Genomic DNA, 16,624 nt, shown 5'->3' with positions numbered 1-16,624 from the left:
CCCAAATATTCTGAAGACAGAGGGCAAAGGACCACTCTGGAAAATCACATGTGTAAAATTGCTCCTACTTTTTACACACACAGAGAGGGAGGGAGGGAGTTGATCTTTAGTCATATACTGTCCGTATGGGAGCAAACTTAACCAAGAATCTGATCATTATGTTATACCATTATTCTATTAAATTGCCATTCCCAAAGGGAAGAAACAATCAAAAGAATAAAATGATAACACATAAACAATGTTCCCCTTGTGGAGTCCTTGGGATTCTCTGAGCATGGTTCTTTTCTTGCAAACGTTTCATTACCTGGTTAGGTAACATCTGAAGATGTTCCCCTTCTCAAATGTATTGACACCTCTCAGCACACAACATGACAACTTTTTCAAAGGTTAATCGAGGCCTGGAACTTGTACTTTTAAACCCATTTAGGTTTATGTGTGGTCAGATTTGACATCTTCAGACCAATAGCACATAAAAGATACACTCTTCAGATAAGAATCTTCTGTCTGGAAGTATGACTTGCCCTTTAGAAGTTCTTAAGCCAGCCTACACGGCAGTAGAGGCTTTCGCACATCCCACCCAATTCCCCTTGTAATTTGGAACTTCTACCTGCAATACGTCTCATCTGTTCCATCACGTTTCTATCAGTGACAACACTGGATGGGTTTTTTTTTTTTTTGGTAAGAAGTGGGAAAAATTCTTCTCTTACAAAACTTGCTGCAGCTGCCCTAAAAGGAAAGAGGAAACCAGTGAGCTAGTAAGCATCTGCCAGTGAGTGCTACGCTTAGCTCTGCCCTCTGACCATGATGCTTTTTCCTGTTGTTCTGACGTTGTGACTTTCCACCTGCCTTCTTCCACCACCACCACCGGCATTCATTCTGAACGCAGCACACGTGGGGTGGAGAGGCTGTCTCCCCAGCGCTCTTCAGCAAGATAGCTGGAGCCCAGCGGCTATGCTGCTTCTCTCCTCCTCTGCAGTTCACATAAGGTGAAAGAACTCGGCCCGAAGACCCTTACCGGGTAAGTTTGTAAGATAAGCTTACGGAAATGATCATGACAGTCCTGTACTTCGAGGCTCTGAATCAGAAAAAGGTCTCAGATAGCTGGCAGCCCCAACCTCTGCCCAGCTTCACTGTGTTGTCCTGCTGACAAGATGCTTGTTCATAGTGAACTCTGAGATAAGGCTCGGCAGCGTCAGAAATTGATCAATTCTTAGCGTATATGCCTTGTTTTATTTTAGTGAATTATTCATGCGTTCCCTTGCTGTTTCAAACTATAGAATATTCTTTCAACTTACCATGTGATTAACAAGTGAGTTTCAGAGCTGCTGTAACACTGTGCTGTGAAGAACTTCTTGTAGGACCATACTTTCATTCACATTTGTTTTGGCAAGTTACAATATTTTTTTTCAGAGAGTGGAAGGCAGCTTAGAAGAGAGAGACTGCTGTTTGTGGAGTGTTCAGCCTTAAAAAGGAGGCAAGTTTTTGGTTTGTTTGTTTTGGGCAGTTTGTATTTTTTCAGAAACCAGAAACAATAAGGAGAGAAAATGAATGACTGAGGCCAGCACCTCTGTCTCAAATCGCTTTGTCTGTATTGAGTTTGATTTTGCAACAAGAAAAAAAAAAGTACAGTTGTGTTCTTTGGGAGATATTGCTAATCTTATTCTCCTCATCTGCAATAGGCAAACAAGAGAAATCCAAGGGAGCAAGAACATTAAAGCTCTATCAGCTGAGTTCCTGATGAAGGTGCTAAGCAGTTGCAATGCAGTGAGTGCCTTTGCTATTCATATTCTTCTCTCTAGAAGTGTTACAAATTATTGCCAATAAAACTGGATGATTTCTGACTATATCTTTTCTTTGTTTTCCTTGACAGCCCAAAACTTTAAATGCAAAAGATATGGAGGCTTTAACTGCACACCCATCAGAGGTAAACACACATAAAGCCCTTTGCAGATTCTGTGTATTATAGATTGTGATTGTAAGCATGCTTCTTATGGGACTCTGTAAGGTTTACTTTTGAGTAAACATGCTCAAGATTGTACAGCACATCCTATGTCTTTGCAAACTCATGGTCAGGCATTCTTGCTAAGCTTTAGCTGATGGAAGAAATGAAGTTATTTTTAATAGTACTGTAATTCTCGTCAGTATTTTATAAAAGTACATTTAGTCCTTTGCTTGTGCCTCTATAGCAGTGTTTCTCAACCTCAGCAACTTTAAGATGGGTGGACTTCAACTCCCAGAATTCCCCAGCCCATGCATGGGCTGGGGAATTCTGGGAGTTGAAGTCCACCCATCTTAAAGTTGCTGAGGTTGAGAAACACTGCTCTATAGTTACTGAATTCAAATCACCTTGAAGACGGAATGAATTTTCAAAGTCTTGAATTGCCATCTACGCTCATTAGCAATTCTAGGAAATCTGTTTCAACATGAATGAGAGCGTTATGCTTCCTGCTACAGTTCAAGCCAAAGGAATGAGGTTTGTGCTAGTAACAGTGTTTTGAACTGAGATATGTAAGGCTGTAGTCTGGATTATGATAATATCCAAAGTCTAAACACCTGTTACTTCAAAAACCAATTAATTTCAGCAAGCCTGTTTCCAGTGCAGTTAGGAATCGCTTTATAGCCTTAGTTGGATGTATGGCTGACATCCAAAGAGCTGCTCACATAAAACAATTCATGTTTGCCCTGTGGAATTCCCAACTGCAACCCTCTCCATCACACATTAGCTCCTATCTGAATTGTGTCTGTTTAACTTTCTTCTCACCTACCCTCCTGGGCCTGCAGGCTCTCATTACTCAGTCAAACTTAGAATAAATCCATTGACATCAGTAAAACTTTAGTTAGTTCTGAATAATATAAGACCCATAGATGCCAACAATTTGAAACCAACCATGTTTTGCTTGCTACCTTGTTTTGGATCGGTATTATTTGCAGAGCTCACTAAGGATTCTTTTAGCCAAAGTAGCAGGATAGCTGTGGACAGCTTTCATATTTATGGCTGCTTCTGTTTAATGTTTGGTTAAGTGCCATGCAAAAGTTACAAGATCCTTGTCACTTTGCAATGTTGCAATTGAATGCATCCTTTCCTGAAAGAAGAGGGTGTGGGTTTTGTCTGTCTGTTCTGAGGAACTAAGGAAAGTGATCTATTACAGCTTTATTTGAGCTCAGGGCTGCAAGGATAGATTGATGAGTTTTACTGACTTTTTAAATTTTAGGAGGATCTCAAAAAACGTCACTTCTTCATGACTTGTGATAATGAAGATGAAGCAAGTCAGCTGATTGGTATGTGTGTAACCCTTCTTAAACCTGAACCGAGGGATTCTGCTAAGCCCAACTGTGCCTTTAACTTCTGTACAAGTGAGGAATGAGAGGCATTTATTCTGCTCCTTTGAGTGGTGCAGGAGGTGACAGGATGGGGCCCAAGTTATCTCTCTTGGTAGAGGGGATGGATAGTTGACTACTCCTTTCTGGCACTGAGGATGGCCACATATTTATGTAGTAGGGCAGCCATAGGCTGGTGGGTCCTTGGGTTTAAATCATAAACTGCCCCCTGGTGGCAGTCTGGTATATACACCTAAGATATCTACAACCGCAATAAACAATTGGGTTGATTGGTTGGCCATTCTAGGACAAACCATAGGATTGTAGGTTAAATTTCTTCCACCATATTTAGCTGCCACCACTGACTGCTGAAAGACAGGCCGATCTCCTTAAGAAGGGGATGTAGATCACTTTTAATATGCAAGTGATACAGACTGTGTGATTCCAGCAAGAGTGAAGTTGGAGGTAGAGAGATTACAGCTGGGTTGACAGTAGCCCAGAATTAGGTCCCATTTGAATCAAGCCAGGTTTGTGACCAGTTCAAAAGTGATCTACATTCACACATTGAAGATTCTCAATCACTTTTGACAGGAAACCTATTTTTGCCTCTGATACCAAAAACACCTGGGCCAGCCTTTTTGCTATTAATTAGCAAACTGTTTTGCAAACTGCATTTGTTTAGATTCAGTTGATCTGATTGTTCCTTCTAGCACTGCAGAATCCTGATAAGGAATATATCTATAGCAACCTTCCCCAATCTATAATAGACTACAAAGCTCAACATCCCCAGTCTGCATGCCTAGTCAGTGCGGTCATTGGTCAGAGTAGGAGCTACAGTCTAAAGCATCTGAAGAGCATTTCGTTGACAATGGCTGATTTATATAATTCTATAATCATATATTGTTCAGTCATGTAACTAGTGCTGATGTCACTCATTGGTCGCACACTATTCCTACTCTCTTTGCTCTTCCAGCAGATCGTCACAGGAAAAGAAAGAATGTAATATCTTTGCCATTTATGTTCAGACGATCTACCCATGAGTCAGAAACTCAGGGACATCTAGAATCTGAGTTGAAATCACCTTTGTTTGATTACCCTCTGTCACTTGTTTACGGTGTTGAAGATACACTTCCCAAATCTATACAGGTAAGTAAGCAGTAGGGTATTGTATCCATATTCATTCATTCATTCATTCATTCATTCATTCAATTTATATAGCCGCCCATCTCAGACCAGTGACTCTGGGTGGCTAATAACAATATTTTGTATGAATAGTGCTCTATGCTTTGGCTGTGTAAAATAATCCCCAAACTTAGCAATAGGAGGATTTTCTTCCTGAAGAAACTTATTAGTCATATATGGAAGAAGTTGAATTAGGATTAAGCATGTTTTTTAAAATGATTCAAATCTGTGCCAAGCAAACTCTTCTCTAAGGCCAAACTGAGTCGGGTAGCTGTATATATTTAAGTTTCACAACACTGGGTCAAGAATTCTGCTTTCTACAGGGAGAAAGGAATTTCTAATTAAGTCTGGGATAGCTGAAAAGGAAACAGCTTAGGGGCTAGGGAAAATAATACAGGGAGAAAAAAAATAATTAAGGAAGAACAGGGAACAGTTGTGTGTAACCCAGGAAGTCAAGACCATATTGTATTTGAATGCTGTCCTGCCAAATACATGTTATTGAAAAGGTGACCATAGGATAATGACAGTGTTTGGTTCCCTGAGTGGACCTTAATACAATGGCATGTAATATTCTTTTTATTCCTGTTCATGTTGTAGGATATTCTTATGATACTCTTCCGGAAAGGACCATTCACTGAAGGCATATTCCGGAAAGCTGCTAATGAGAAGGCACGCAAGGAGCTGAGAGAGGAATTAAACGCCGGAGACAATGTTGCCTTAGAAAAAAAATCTGTATATCTGTTAGCTGCGGTTTTTAAGGTATACATATGTTAATTTGGTTTCTCACTGTAGGTTCTCAAGTATTAGGAACAGACATTCCTATTAACAATACAGTTAGGAAATAAAATCCGCTGTTGTTGCTTCTTACTTATTTAGCCTCCTAATGGAAAATGTTGGGAGATAGCGCTACTATTTTTATGATCTATCACTGAATTTGGGATACACAATCCCAGGGACCAAATTGAAAGAGTTCCAAGATGCATGTAGGCTGTAGGTCACCCACTCTGATTTAACATAAGTTTATTTCTTGCAGGATTTCCTCCGAAACATTCCGCACAAGCTGTTGCTGAGTGAGCTTTATGATGAGTGGATGACAGCATTGGAAAAAATAAATCCTCAAGAGAGAACTGAAGCCATGAAAGGGTAAGTGAAGCATCTCTTCAAGAGTGGCTTTTTGTCGTTCTGTGAGTTGCAGCACAAATAGGCAGTTTCTGAAGTTCTTACTTGGATACTTCCAGGCAAATGATTCTTAACACAAGAAGCCAAAAGGCATTATGTGGGTTTCCTCTTTAATCCCACACTTGCAACAAAAAAAGATGGAAGAGAATTATGAATGGGAAATGATATAATTAGTACCCTTCCCCATTTCACCCCCAACTAAAATTTATTTATTTGATTGATTGATTGATTGATTGATTTCTATAGCTGCCCATCTCAGCAAGTGACTCTGGGCGGCAAACAATCGTAAAAACATAAACAATTAAAAACAGTTACAGCCAATACAAAATAAATATATGTGGTCGCCGAGAAAAATTATTGCCATAGATGTCAATATAGCCAGGAAACGGGGCCCTTATCACACTTGGGGCCCCAAGCCCAGGCATATAGCCAGGTCTTCAAAATCCCAAAAGCAGGGTAAAACTCTGATCTGGAAAGTCTGATTGATTCCTGTGGAAATGATATCTAAGTTTATATATATTTCATATTAAAGTTTTCCTACATCTATCTATTCTGAAATGATACCGATTTGAAAGCATTTCTTAATAGCTGTACTGAAGTTTAACCCTAAGTATGTTTAAAACAGCACTCTTTGTTAATGGGTCTTGCTGTCAAGTAAGTCTGCTTTATAGTGCAGCCTAACCAATGAGCCCCTGAATTTTTACTCATAGTCATTCTCACTGAATTCAGTAGAACTTCTTCCCCAAAAACTGTGGTTAGGTTTGTGTCTTGTTGCAGTTGTCAGATGCTTACTTGTGAATAGACATGTGTAGGTTTCCTTATTTTTATTCATCTTCACATAAAGCTGGGGAGCTGTTCATAAGGGGCAAACAATGTAGAAGGAATGAATCCTCATTGCAAACACTAGCAATGGGGAGAATAAAAGCGTAACGGCTTTTGCAATAATACCACCTTTTCCCTTCCTTCCATTTCAGGAGGGTGGGATGCGCGGGGCAGCAGTCGTATCATCCCATAGCCAAATCTGACTGACTCCATGACACCCCAATGTCATCAATTCATTTCAAATTTGAAGTCACACCAGAATAAAATGCAAGGAATGAAATGTGCTTAACTCTGGCCATACCATATTCTGATATATGGGGGGGGGGGGGGAGAGAGAGAGAGAGAAAGAGTCCCATAAGACACACCAACTAATAGAAATAGTCCTCATTTAGTGACTGCCTCATATAATGACTGTTTGCAGTTACGACAGTGATGAAAAAGTAACTTTGTGACCAATCCTCTCATTTACGACCTTCACAGGTCTGTAAAGCAAAGGAAAGTTGAAGTAGGGTCATAAGAACAGCTGCGGTTTCACATAGCGACCCCTTCACTTAACAACTGAGTTGCCAGTCCCAATTGTCGGTAAACAAGGACTACCTGTAATATCCCCAGTTGATTAATAAGGAATTAATCTAAATACCACATAATGGAAAAGGACATACCACACATATCTTACATATGTCTAATTATAAATTTAAGAGCCTGACGTTTTGCCCCATAACTTTGCCAAGAGACAGAACGATTTCTGCTTGGTGTCTAGTCAAGAATTCATGTTTACGTGCTATCAAAGGCTTTCACCGACTGCCCCCGGGACTTTTGAATGGGAATTTTGGGTGACCACTTTAAATCAACACTTCCACATTTTAGAGGAAGCATTAATCATAGAAGTGAATGTGAAGTCTAACTTAAAAAAAAAACAGAAGCTGCAATCTGAGGAGGATTTTTCTTTTTTCTTATGTTCATTTTTACAGGGTTGCAAGCAAACTGCCAAAGCCGAACCTTCATTTGCTCAAGCACTTACTTTCTCTTCTTCACCACATTAGCAAAAACTCAGAAGTCAACAAAATGGATTCTAGCAACCTTGCCATCTGTTTTGGACCAACCATGCTGAGTCCAAATAATGACAAAAGTCTGCCACTTGAAATCCAGAAAGAGCTGGCTGATAAGGTACCTGCGTTTTCTTTCCTGCTACTTCCACATTCTCTTTTAACCTTGACTATTTATTGACCAGCTACAAGGCGGCCAATTGCTACATGATGTGTCCTCCAGCAGGCCATTGGGCAGGAGAGAGATTAGAGGGAAGGGAGAGAGAGTAAAGAATCTCACAGGGAAAAAGAGGATGACCCAGGTTACATCCACTGTTGGCTTCAAGCCTGCTTACCTCCTGCATAAATCATTCCCAAGGAAATACAGCTCTCCAAAACTCAAAGCAAAAGTTCCCCACCCTGCTCTAAGAGCTCATAGGCAATTTATAAAAATCTTGGTCATCTTCTTGGTCACTGAGTCACAGCTGGTTAAGAAACTCCCTAACGTTTTAAGTACAGACTTCAGATCCTGTTGGCTGGAAAGTGGAACTTTCTCAGGTTATTTTTAGAGCTTGCGATGATTAAAAATCCTGCAATTGTGGTTCAGTGGCAAAGTCTAGTTCTGGCTTCAGGGCATAAGTCTGGGGAATTATGCAACCAGCTAAAGACATAGCAACACAATTGCAAAGTTATTCACATGGAAGATACAGCTTCCATAGGTTCAGATGAAGAGGTTAACAGGCCCACACAAACAAGGAAACAAGCGATGGAGATTATCTCAGAAGTATTTTATTCTTACTGAAAAGCAAGGCAGGATTTATAAAAGACAAGAATTCCGCACATTGTTTTTCTGCTTCTTCTCTTCAGGGCTCGAATTTACATATGGATTTCATATTAAGCCATTTTTAATATATAGTTCTATAATAGATTCCACTAATAATGTTAATGTTGAAATGATTCCAAGCTAATCTCCAATTAAAAGTATTCTTTGTTTGGCTTGCACAGGTGAAGGCACTGGTGGAATTCCTCATTAATAACTGTTCGGATATATTTGGAGAAGAAATCTACTCACTGTTCTGTATGAATACTGATAATTCCCTGGATATGTCAGGTACCCTGATTTTTCATGCCTTTGAAGTGTATATTTCCAATAGAGTCTGGCTAATCACCTTTCTCTGAGTGTGCTTGGATTTCATTGAAAGTGCTGTTTAAAGATGTTTGATTCCAGTTACTAGGGAAGTGGCTAAAAATAACCAGCTAGTAGCAATAGTGGGCCATTTCTAAATGTTAACTACAGATTCACAAGAGAGTCACCTGTCACTGAGGTTCCTTTCAAACCAAGGTAGAGAAGCAGAAATAATATATATATGTTAAGTTTTGGGAAGCTTCCTCAGAGAGATTGGGCCCAGCTTTAGATTCCCAATTTGTGGGTAACTGATTATAATATAGCATTATATGGTATTTTTTGGTAAACCAGGGACTATTTCTAAGTTTTATACATAAGGTTTTTTGTTTGTTTCTCTTTTTGTTTGTTTTTTCTGGTTTTCATTTTTTTTTTATGGATTGTTCAGTTTAATTTTATTATTTTTGTATACCTTGCTATTTTGCCTATATTTTGTACTCTTCTAAAATAAAATAAAAAAAAAAGATTTGCCTTTCTACTATGTTGGGGAAGAAGTCTTTATTCCTCAATTGCGAGTGATATACACATACTTTATAGCTGTTAGTGAAGACTGACTTATTTCTAAGGCTGATTCCACCTGTCCAACATTAGTCTTAACATTTCCTTTCCTTCCTCCAGAAACACTGTCACCAAACCAGCACCATGATTCTGCTTATGACAGCACAGACTTTGAAGGGGAATGCAGTTCCAGTGATCTTCAGTCCAAGGGCTTATCACACACTAGCAGGCCAAGCAGTACAGAACTGTACCCCAAACAGCCACTAACCCAGATCCCTTCTGCCTTGCCACTGACTCATTTTAAAAGAACAGTGAGCAAACTTGACAGGAGGTTCTCAGAACCAGACTTGTGGTCTTCCAAGGGCTCCCAGGAAGGCTGTGTGAGATTTCCAAAGCCTTCTAAAAGTGAGGAGAATTTTATTCTGCAGAAGGAATTGGGACAGAAGTGTAGAGGGCTGAGAATGAGAAAGCAGACAGTCGAATCCCATCTTTCAGGTCTCTACAGGAACAAAAAGCCATCAAATCTGACAATAAAAGGCAACTTGCCGTCAGAATTGTCCAGTGATTCTTTACTCAGCACATCTTCTTCCAGTTCACTAGACAGTGCTTCCTCTGTCTCGGACTCTTCTGTCTTCACTAGCTCACCACTCTCGTCACCTTCTATCTTCAAGAACAGTGTCTTAACTCAGCCACGGTCCTTCTCTCCCAAGATTTCAAATGGAAGTGACAGAGCTGTTCCAGAACTCAAGAAGCACTCCATGTCATTTTCTGTGGCAACCTGCAAGAAGATGCTGGCAAAAACTGAAAGTTGTGGCATAGGAGGCTTTCAGAGGGGCAGTTTCAAAAAGTACCCCAGGAAAGAAAGGCCTCTTTCCTGTCAAATTGTTCAAGCAACTCATGTGACTGTTCCCAGTCCAGAACCCCCAGGATGTCAACTGAGATCCCGTTTCATGTCAGCAGATGAAGTATTTCGACTTGTGGATCAGAAGAAACCTAGAAGTCCCCCTTCCTACGAAGAGGCAACCAAACACTTTTCTGCTGTTAGACTTCCATTACACAATAATTTAAGGGCTCCTCCTCTGAGGTTCGTCAAGGTGCCTCAGGATTCTAAATCTCAGTGCCTGAGGCTCAAGAAAGAGGTCACAAACAAAGCAAATGAGGACCTTTTTAATGACAGACCCTCTTTGATCAATGCCTCCCAGGACAAAACACCAGTGGTTGATTTTGTTATTGGAATACATTCACGGGCAAATTTGCCTCTGACCCCTCAAGTCTATCGCCTCAGGACCATGTCTGGGTCATATCAAAAGAACAAGCAAGAATACTTGACGCGACGGAGTAGTCAGATAACTTTTGAGCACTTACAGTGTGCAAAAGAATCCTATGTTTAACTTAATTTTCTCATTTCAATACAAATGTATACATTTTATGCAATGCATGAAAGCATGACTTTTGCCAAATACTATTACCTAAGCTCATATAAATCCAACTTTCCATAAAATTGTATTTTGTCTAGTGTCCTGTGTGATGCGCTTTGCTCTTTTGCCCACTTTGTACAAAATAATTATGTCCTAATCTGTGCTTGGCTACTCCCGTGACTGTTAAAAGCACATTTTAAAACCAATGCAATAGGACCAGCAGCTTTACTCATTTTGTTCTTACAGCAATCCCATGTTAGTGATTTGTTCTTTTTCTGTTAAAAGTCTAGACAGGGGTCCAATATACATAGAAACAGAGAAGCAAAGATAAGGGGAAATGCTGTGGAGATCTTGAGCCAATCTATATCATATGACCAAGCAAAATTATCCTTTGCAACAGACTTGGCTCTGCTGCTTTGTCTGGTTTTGCATTACTCAAGTGATACAGTTTCTTCCACCACCACTTCCTATTTGGAAAGGATTTCCAACTGAACTAAACCTCAGCCTTATGAAATGGTTCTTGCAGTAGAAACAGCAAGACTTTAGGACATACTTTCTATTTCATGATATTATCCCTAAAATTTAACTATCTCTTCTGGAACATACCACATACCACAGTGTGAGCATGAGAGAGAAATATTCTGATTGTATAAGAACACCCTTTCTAAATTAGATTAAGTCAGTCTTCCCCCACCTGATGTCCTTTGGATGTGTTGAGATGGCAAATCTCAGTGGTGCAGTCTGGGAATTCATCTGGAAAGTGCCAAATTGAAGAAACCTCGACTGAATATTCATGCAGTTCAGCATTGTGTAACTTGACTTTTTCCCATAATTTCAGTAATCAGATCAAAGGTGTTGAATATTATATGTGTTTATAAGATTAGTTGAGCACTTATAAAAACTACCCATTGCACAATGCCATAATGTGGCTTGTTTGGCTTTAATTTAATGTAGTGTGTGTGAACCCAGCCACTAACCAGGGATTATGGCTTAGCAGAATGTGCAAATCCAATCACTATGGCTTATTCAAGAAAAAGTGGTTAAAAATGTCATTATGTGATCCCAGCCACTGACAACCCCACCCTTAATATTAAAGTTGCTTCCTTTACAAATATTAACTCAAAGGGTTCAGAAGAAGGTCAAGGCAGTTAATAACATAAGAACAGTCATGCAGCTTCTTTTAAACAGTCCCCTAAAGTTTCACTCAGGACCATAGTGCTTCATGTTGCCAGCCTGTATATTCAGGGATGTGTCTCTGGGAACAAAGCAGAGGTAAACTGAGGGTTCCCTGTGACTGAACATTCCTGTATATATTTTCAGCAATGTAGTTATTTTGAAAAATCTGAAATCAGTCATTTATTTATTTATTTATTTATTTATTTATTTATCTATTTATTAAATTTCTCCCCCGCCCATCTGCCCCCAATGGGGGAACTCTGGGTGACTCACACAAAACATTAAAACCATAAATATATCTAAACACATAAAACATCAATTTAAAAACATTACTAAAAAAAAGAAAAGGAGAGTCCAAGAGATGTTCCCAATAATGTGTGCACTGACTCCTAGAAAGCAATCCTATGCTTGCCAGAATAGGGAATGAAGAGCCAGACGAAGCAGAAGACCTGTTTCACCATAAAGGTATCTAGCAGAACATCAGCCACATGTTACCAGAGGTTTTCCCCAATAGCAGCAGCAGAAATATTGGGACCAAAACAGGGCATGCCAAGGACCTGTCTGAAGAGTGTTGGGCGAAGTAATGCGTTTGCAACATTCTAAGCCCCGTACTTTCCTGACCTGTCCCACAAGCAGCCACACAGATTACCTAGCCCTGATGTTAATGCAATGGATTCTGTCTCATCCTGGTCCCCCCTCCCACAACCAACCACTCCAGTCCTGCCTACAATGAAGTATCAGGGCTTTAGCTGGGGTGGCTGCTTGACCATAGACTCTTAGGACTACCAGGTCATTTTAGTTAAGCTCTGCTTAAGGACACAAAAAAGTGAATATTTTCAAGAGGAGCAAGAGGTATTTTTGTTCTTGTTCTTTATTTTTTCAGTTGATAGATATGAGCCAACTAGCAAGCCCGGATGCAGCTTGCATAAAACTCTTGCACATCTGCCCACATTCCCAGTGTTAACATTTCCACAAGGCCAGTTGCGGAAACCTCACAAGGTCTTATATGATCAACACATCATTTTATAGTTGGTGATTAAATGGAAATGAATGGTTCTCCATGAAATATTTTCCCTCCAAAGATCAGCTGTGCATGTGGGCCTTATTGGAGTTGTAGTACAAAACATCTTGAAGACACCAGGCTGCGTAAGGCTAGGACTAGTGTAATCAGCCCCAAACTGATGTGAGGCATTGGCCTCTGGGCTCTGCATCAATCGAATCTGGCTGGACTACTCAGTGGTTGGGTTTGAGCAGAATGCTAAACTGATTAAAACTGAGGTTGGGTGGTTTGGGGATGAGCGCTCTGTATGAATTCAGCTGATATCAGGTGTTAGGTGGATCTGATATGGTTAGTTAATACAGTACGTTTGATTCTTTTTCCACATATATGACCAAAATTTATGGATATACATGTATTTATTAACCAGGTTGAAAAAAACAGAGTCAGTTTCATTTTAAAAAAATGTAGAACACGTGGTGTTGGAAGTCACATCTGTTTATGTTTCATATGAAGCAAAACATTAACATGGAAACTAAAAATCAAAGTCAGACTGTTTTCTATTGTTGGTGGGTTTTTTCTGAATTCACAGCCAGCATTTATCTCTCAACAGGGAGTCAGAAGTTCTTAGTCTATGTTTGTTAAAGCTTCAGTGTCAGAGGACAAGGCTGTTTCTCTTCTCCAAGCCATTTCTATCCCCATCTTTTGCACAAATTTCTAATCAGCGGATATTTTCTTTGCCTGTTTTGTTGTGACTATATGCCAACCACTATATTCTAGGAAAATAACTCAGTGCTCCCCATCTATTCACAGATCTCAACGCTTTCCTCTATTTTTTCCTGAGGTTTTAAGATAAACAATTAAAGTTGCAATGATATGACTCATAATGCCTGTTTAGCTTGGGTACAATCAATTCTAAACTATTCTTGTTTCCCTGAATAGATAAATTAAAGATGTTCTCTACTATAATAAGGTATTAGTTACAACATTTTCTGATTAGAATAACACCAACTGAAAGAAAGAATCAAATATATGAATGAGGCAAAAACATGTATGGGAAATTGCAACTTCATTCCATAAAAGAATTCTGTGGATTATTCATATCATTGAGGTTTTTATTAATTTATCTTAAGGTCTCATTTCAGCCGCATAATTCAGCCAGAGCCAGGTCCATATTTTGGGGAGCATTTAGTAATGGTAAGATGCTGTCCACGCATCTACTTCCCTGTGTGTAAAATCTCCCCAGCATATTCAGATTAATGTAATTCTAATCCAGATCAAACTTTCATAAACTGATTTCTATGTCCAATCTGTCCAGTTTCCAGATTAATCTGTGAGTGGACTTGAACCTACTGTATGTCTTACCAGTCCTCATCCAAAACCTTAACCCTACACTTCATTTAATTCTTCCTCTGTAAGTTTATGAAACTTTTCTGCCAATCTTAGAAAAAGGAGCACAAAACTCTGATCATCTACAGTATATGCTGTATCAAGAGTAGCAACCTGAAGCTTTCCAGCTATTTTGTACCAGAGCTCTGAGTATCCCTGACTACTGATTATTATGAACAATATTAAGTTAATTAAGAGATAACTAATTACACATTGGGATTCAAGCTCCATGTAGAGGATTTGGTATTTGTGATATACTTTGGAGTAAGATGGTGAGAAAAAGAGACACTGCAACTTTGGGAAAAAGCTGTCTAAACTGATTATAAACTCCCACATACAATATGTAATGCACCCTGCTAGTGCCCTACAGCCCAGAAATACTATTCATATCCACATGGTGAATTCATAGCCAGTCTCCACCCTGAGCCCAGCACTGTTTCGTTGCCTTCAGTGTCTCCTTAGGGCTCCCTAGTCACAGCTCTATAGTTGAAGACATGGATTGCAGAAAGCCCTGTCTGAATTCTTCAGGATACAGCAGCACAGCCAGCCCCCAGCACAGCGTGCAGGGCTCGTTCTTCTGTTGTGCAAGAACATAAATTTCAATGGACTGATTGTGACTCATGTCCAAAAATAGGTAGGCCTGGCACCCCATTTGAGAGGGGTGGGAGCTGAAAAAGGAGAAAGAGATGCCTTAAATCTCTCCCTATTTTGCCCTATAACGCCCCCCCCCCTAAAAAATGCAAACAGGGAGGAATTTGAAGCCCTACCCATTCTAGGGGGGATTTGCAGGCACAAAAAAAGGGGTTCTGGAAGGCTGGACACAGGCTGTGGGAGATACTTTTTTTCACCCTTGTGGTTGAGGGGTGTGTGCTTTGAGGGGTCTACTGTCAAGAGACAGCACAGGTGGGCAAGGCTGTAGCCAAAGAAGAACAGTGGTATCGCTTTTCTTTTTCTTCCATTCCTCCTCTTTCCTTCCCTTTCTTCTAACCCAGTTCTCTCTTTTTTTCTTGTTATCCCTTCCCCCACCCCCTCTGTTTCTACTTCTTCTCCCTCCTCAGCATTTTCTTTCCTGACCGGTAGATTCAATTCATTTGTTTGCAGAGGTCTTCTTCCCCAACCCATCCTTCTTTGATTTCACTGCCCATTTTAGCTGCTGAATCTTTCTTGCCCTTCTTTCCAAAGAACTGAACTGATTACTTGCAAAGGGATGTTTCTCCTCCTCACTCTCCATTTCTATCATAATAGTTTAGTCTCTTCCATTCTCACTTATGCTCCCCAGAGGGCTATTTCCATTTTGGCCCATAGATTCCCCATCCCTAGTTTAAAAGAAATGCCATTTTAATAAAAATGATGTAATTAAAACCTTTCTTCCCAGTAATATGGCAATTTTCATCCTATGGTTATCATTGATACTGCTAAGCTTTGCACATAAATATGATTTTCATGTTAATTATCCAGTCCATTCATTTTCTGCTTCTCTCTTGCAAATGTTGCAATAGTTTCAGCACAATATCTGCACTGTGGTTTGCTTGTCAGTATCTCCCAATCTAAAGCTGGTAGTTCAAGGCACATGACAATTACACCCACAAGGACAAAAGTGACATCTTGTGGTTAAATTCTCCTGAGTAACCATAACAAAAGTTGTGGTATTTCTGACGTGTTTCATCTACATGCATCTAGTAGCATAATCTCATTTTCTTCTGTCAATTCTGCCTAATCGGTGTGAGCATCAAAGCAGGCCTGTTATTAAAAAGCAGCATTTGAAAATAATAATAAAAAAGATTAAAGGCAACAGATCTTTAAAATAAGTGTCTTCTGTAAAATTCCAGCACTTTATGGTAAAGATCTAAATTAAATATCTGAAGATTTCAAAAGAGAAAAGGAAGGCAGACAGAAAAACAATCATGCTACTGCTACAACCACCACTTCATCTTATGAGGTGCTGGGAATATTGTCTGGGATTGTCCTCATACCTAGGAACTATTCTACCAAGTTTGGACACTTTCTCAACTGGCTCCCCTTCCATTAGCAGGATCCAGTCATTGTCCAATCCTCTGCTATCCCTGAATGAAATATGATTTCCATTCCTGGAAGCTTAGTTTGGATGCAAGTCATAATTCCTTGGCGCTACCCAGGACATGATGTGAATGTCATCGGTTTTTCTCTGACCACTGCAACCTGACTAAGTTAAGTGAAACCCTTTTGGAAGAGGAATATCTCCTGGGTCTTTTTATGCAGAGGAAGTGTATGTATTGGAAACAGTCAAACAGTTCCAAGGAACCAACCCAGCTCCCTGATCTGGGATCAGTTTACCTTGACAACTGTTGTTAGGGATGGAATTCCCCATCACATAACAACAGTAGACAGGGGGGATTGTTCCACAATGCCACTAAGACTTTGTTATGTCTCTTGGAACCCATAGTAGCTTAGACCCAGC

General features: G+C 39.9%; 1 protein-coding gene across 5 annotated transcripts; it reads left to right on the top strand.

Moving 5' to 3' along the window:
• Nucleotides 1–870: 870 nt before the first annotated feature.
• On the top strand, nucleotides 871–10,697 carry TAGAP (T cell activation RhoGTPase activating protein). Of its 5 annotated transcripts, none has more exons than XM_025165277.2 (10): nucleotides 871–1,018; nucleotides 1,680–1,764; nucleotides 1,871–1,924; nucleotides 3,213–3,279; nucleotides 4,292–4,464; nucleotides 5,098–5,259; nucleotides 5,534–5,643; nucleotides 7,473–7,668; nucleotides 8,532–8,637; nucleotides 9,328–10,697. In XM_025165277.2, exons 2-10 carry the CDS (start codon nucleotides 1,738–1,740, stop codon nucleotides 10,596–10,598), a joined length of 2,166 nt encoding a protein of 721 aa, XP_025021045.1. In that variant the 5' UTR covers nucleotides 871–1,018; nucleotides 1,680–1,737; the 3' UTR covers nucleotides 10,599–10,697. The 5 variants fall into 5 exon arrangements, with proteins under 5 accessions (XP_025021045.1, XP_025021044.1, XP_015743188.2 ...); XM_025165276.2 differs by having other exon boundaries at nucleotides 1,411–1,764; XM_015887702.3 differs by having other exon boundaries at nucleotides 871–1,764; nucleotides 4,295–4,464.
• Nucleotides 10,698–16,624: the final 5,927 nt, after the last annotated feature.

This window comes from Python bivittatus, unplaced genomic scaffold (assembly GCF_059951505.1).
Source record: "Python bivittatus isolate LINGU-HERP-01145 unplaced genomic scaffold, Pbiv_v1 ctg000020_np1212, whole genome shotgun sequence".
Classification (NCBI taxonomy): Eukaryota; Metazoa; Chordata; class Lepidosauria; order Squamata; family Pythonidae; genus Python; species Python bivittatus.
Note: the sequence above shows the minus strand (reverse complement) of the source record. Positions and strands in the feature narration are given on the sequence as shown.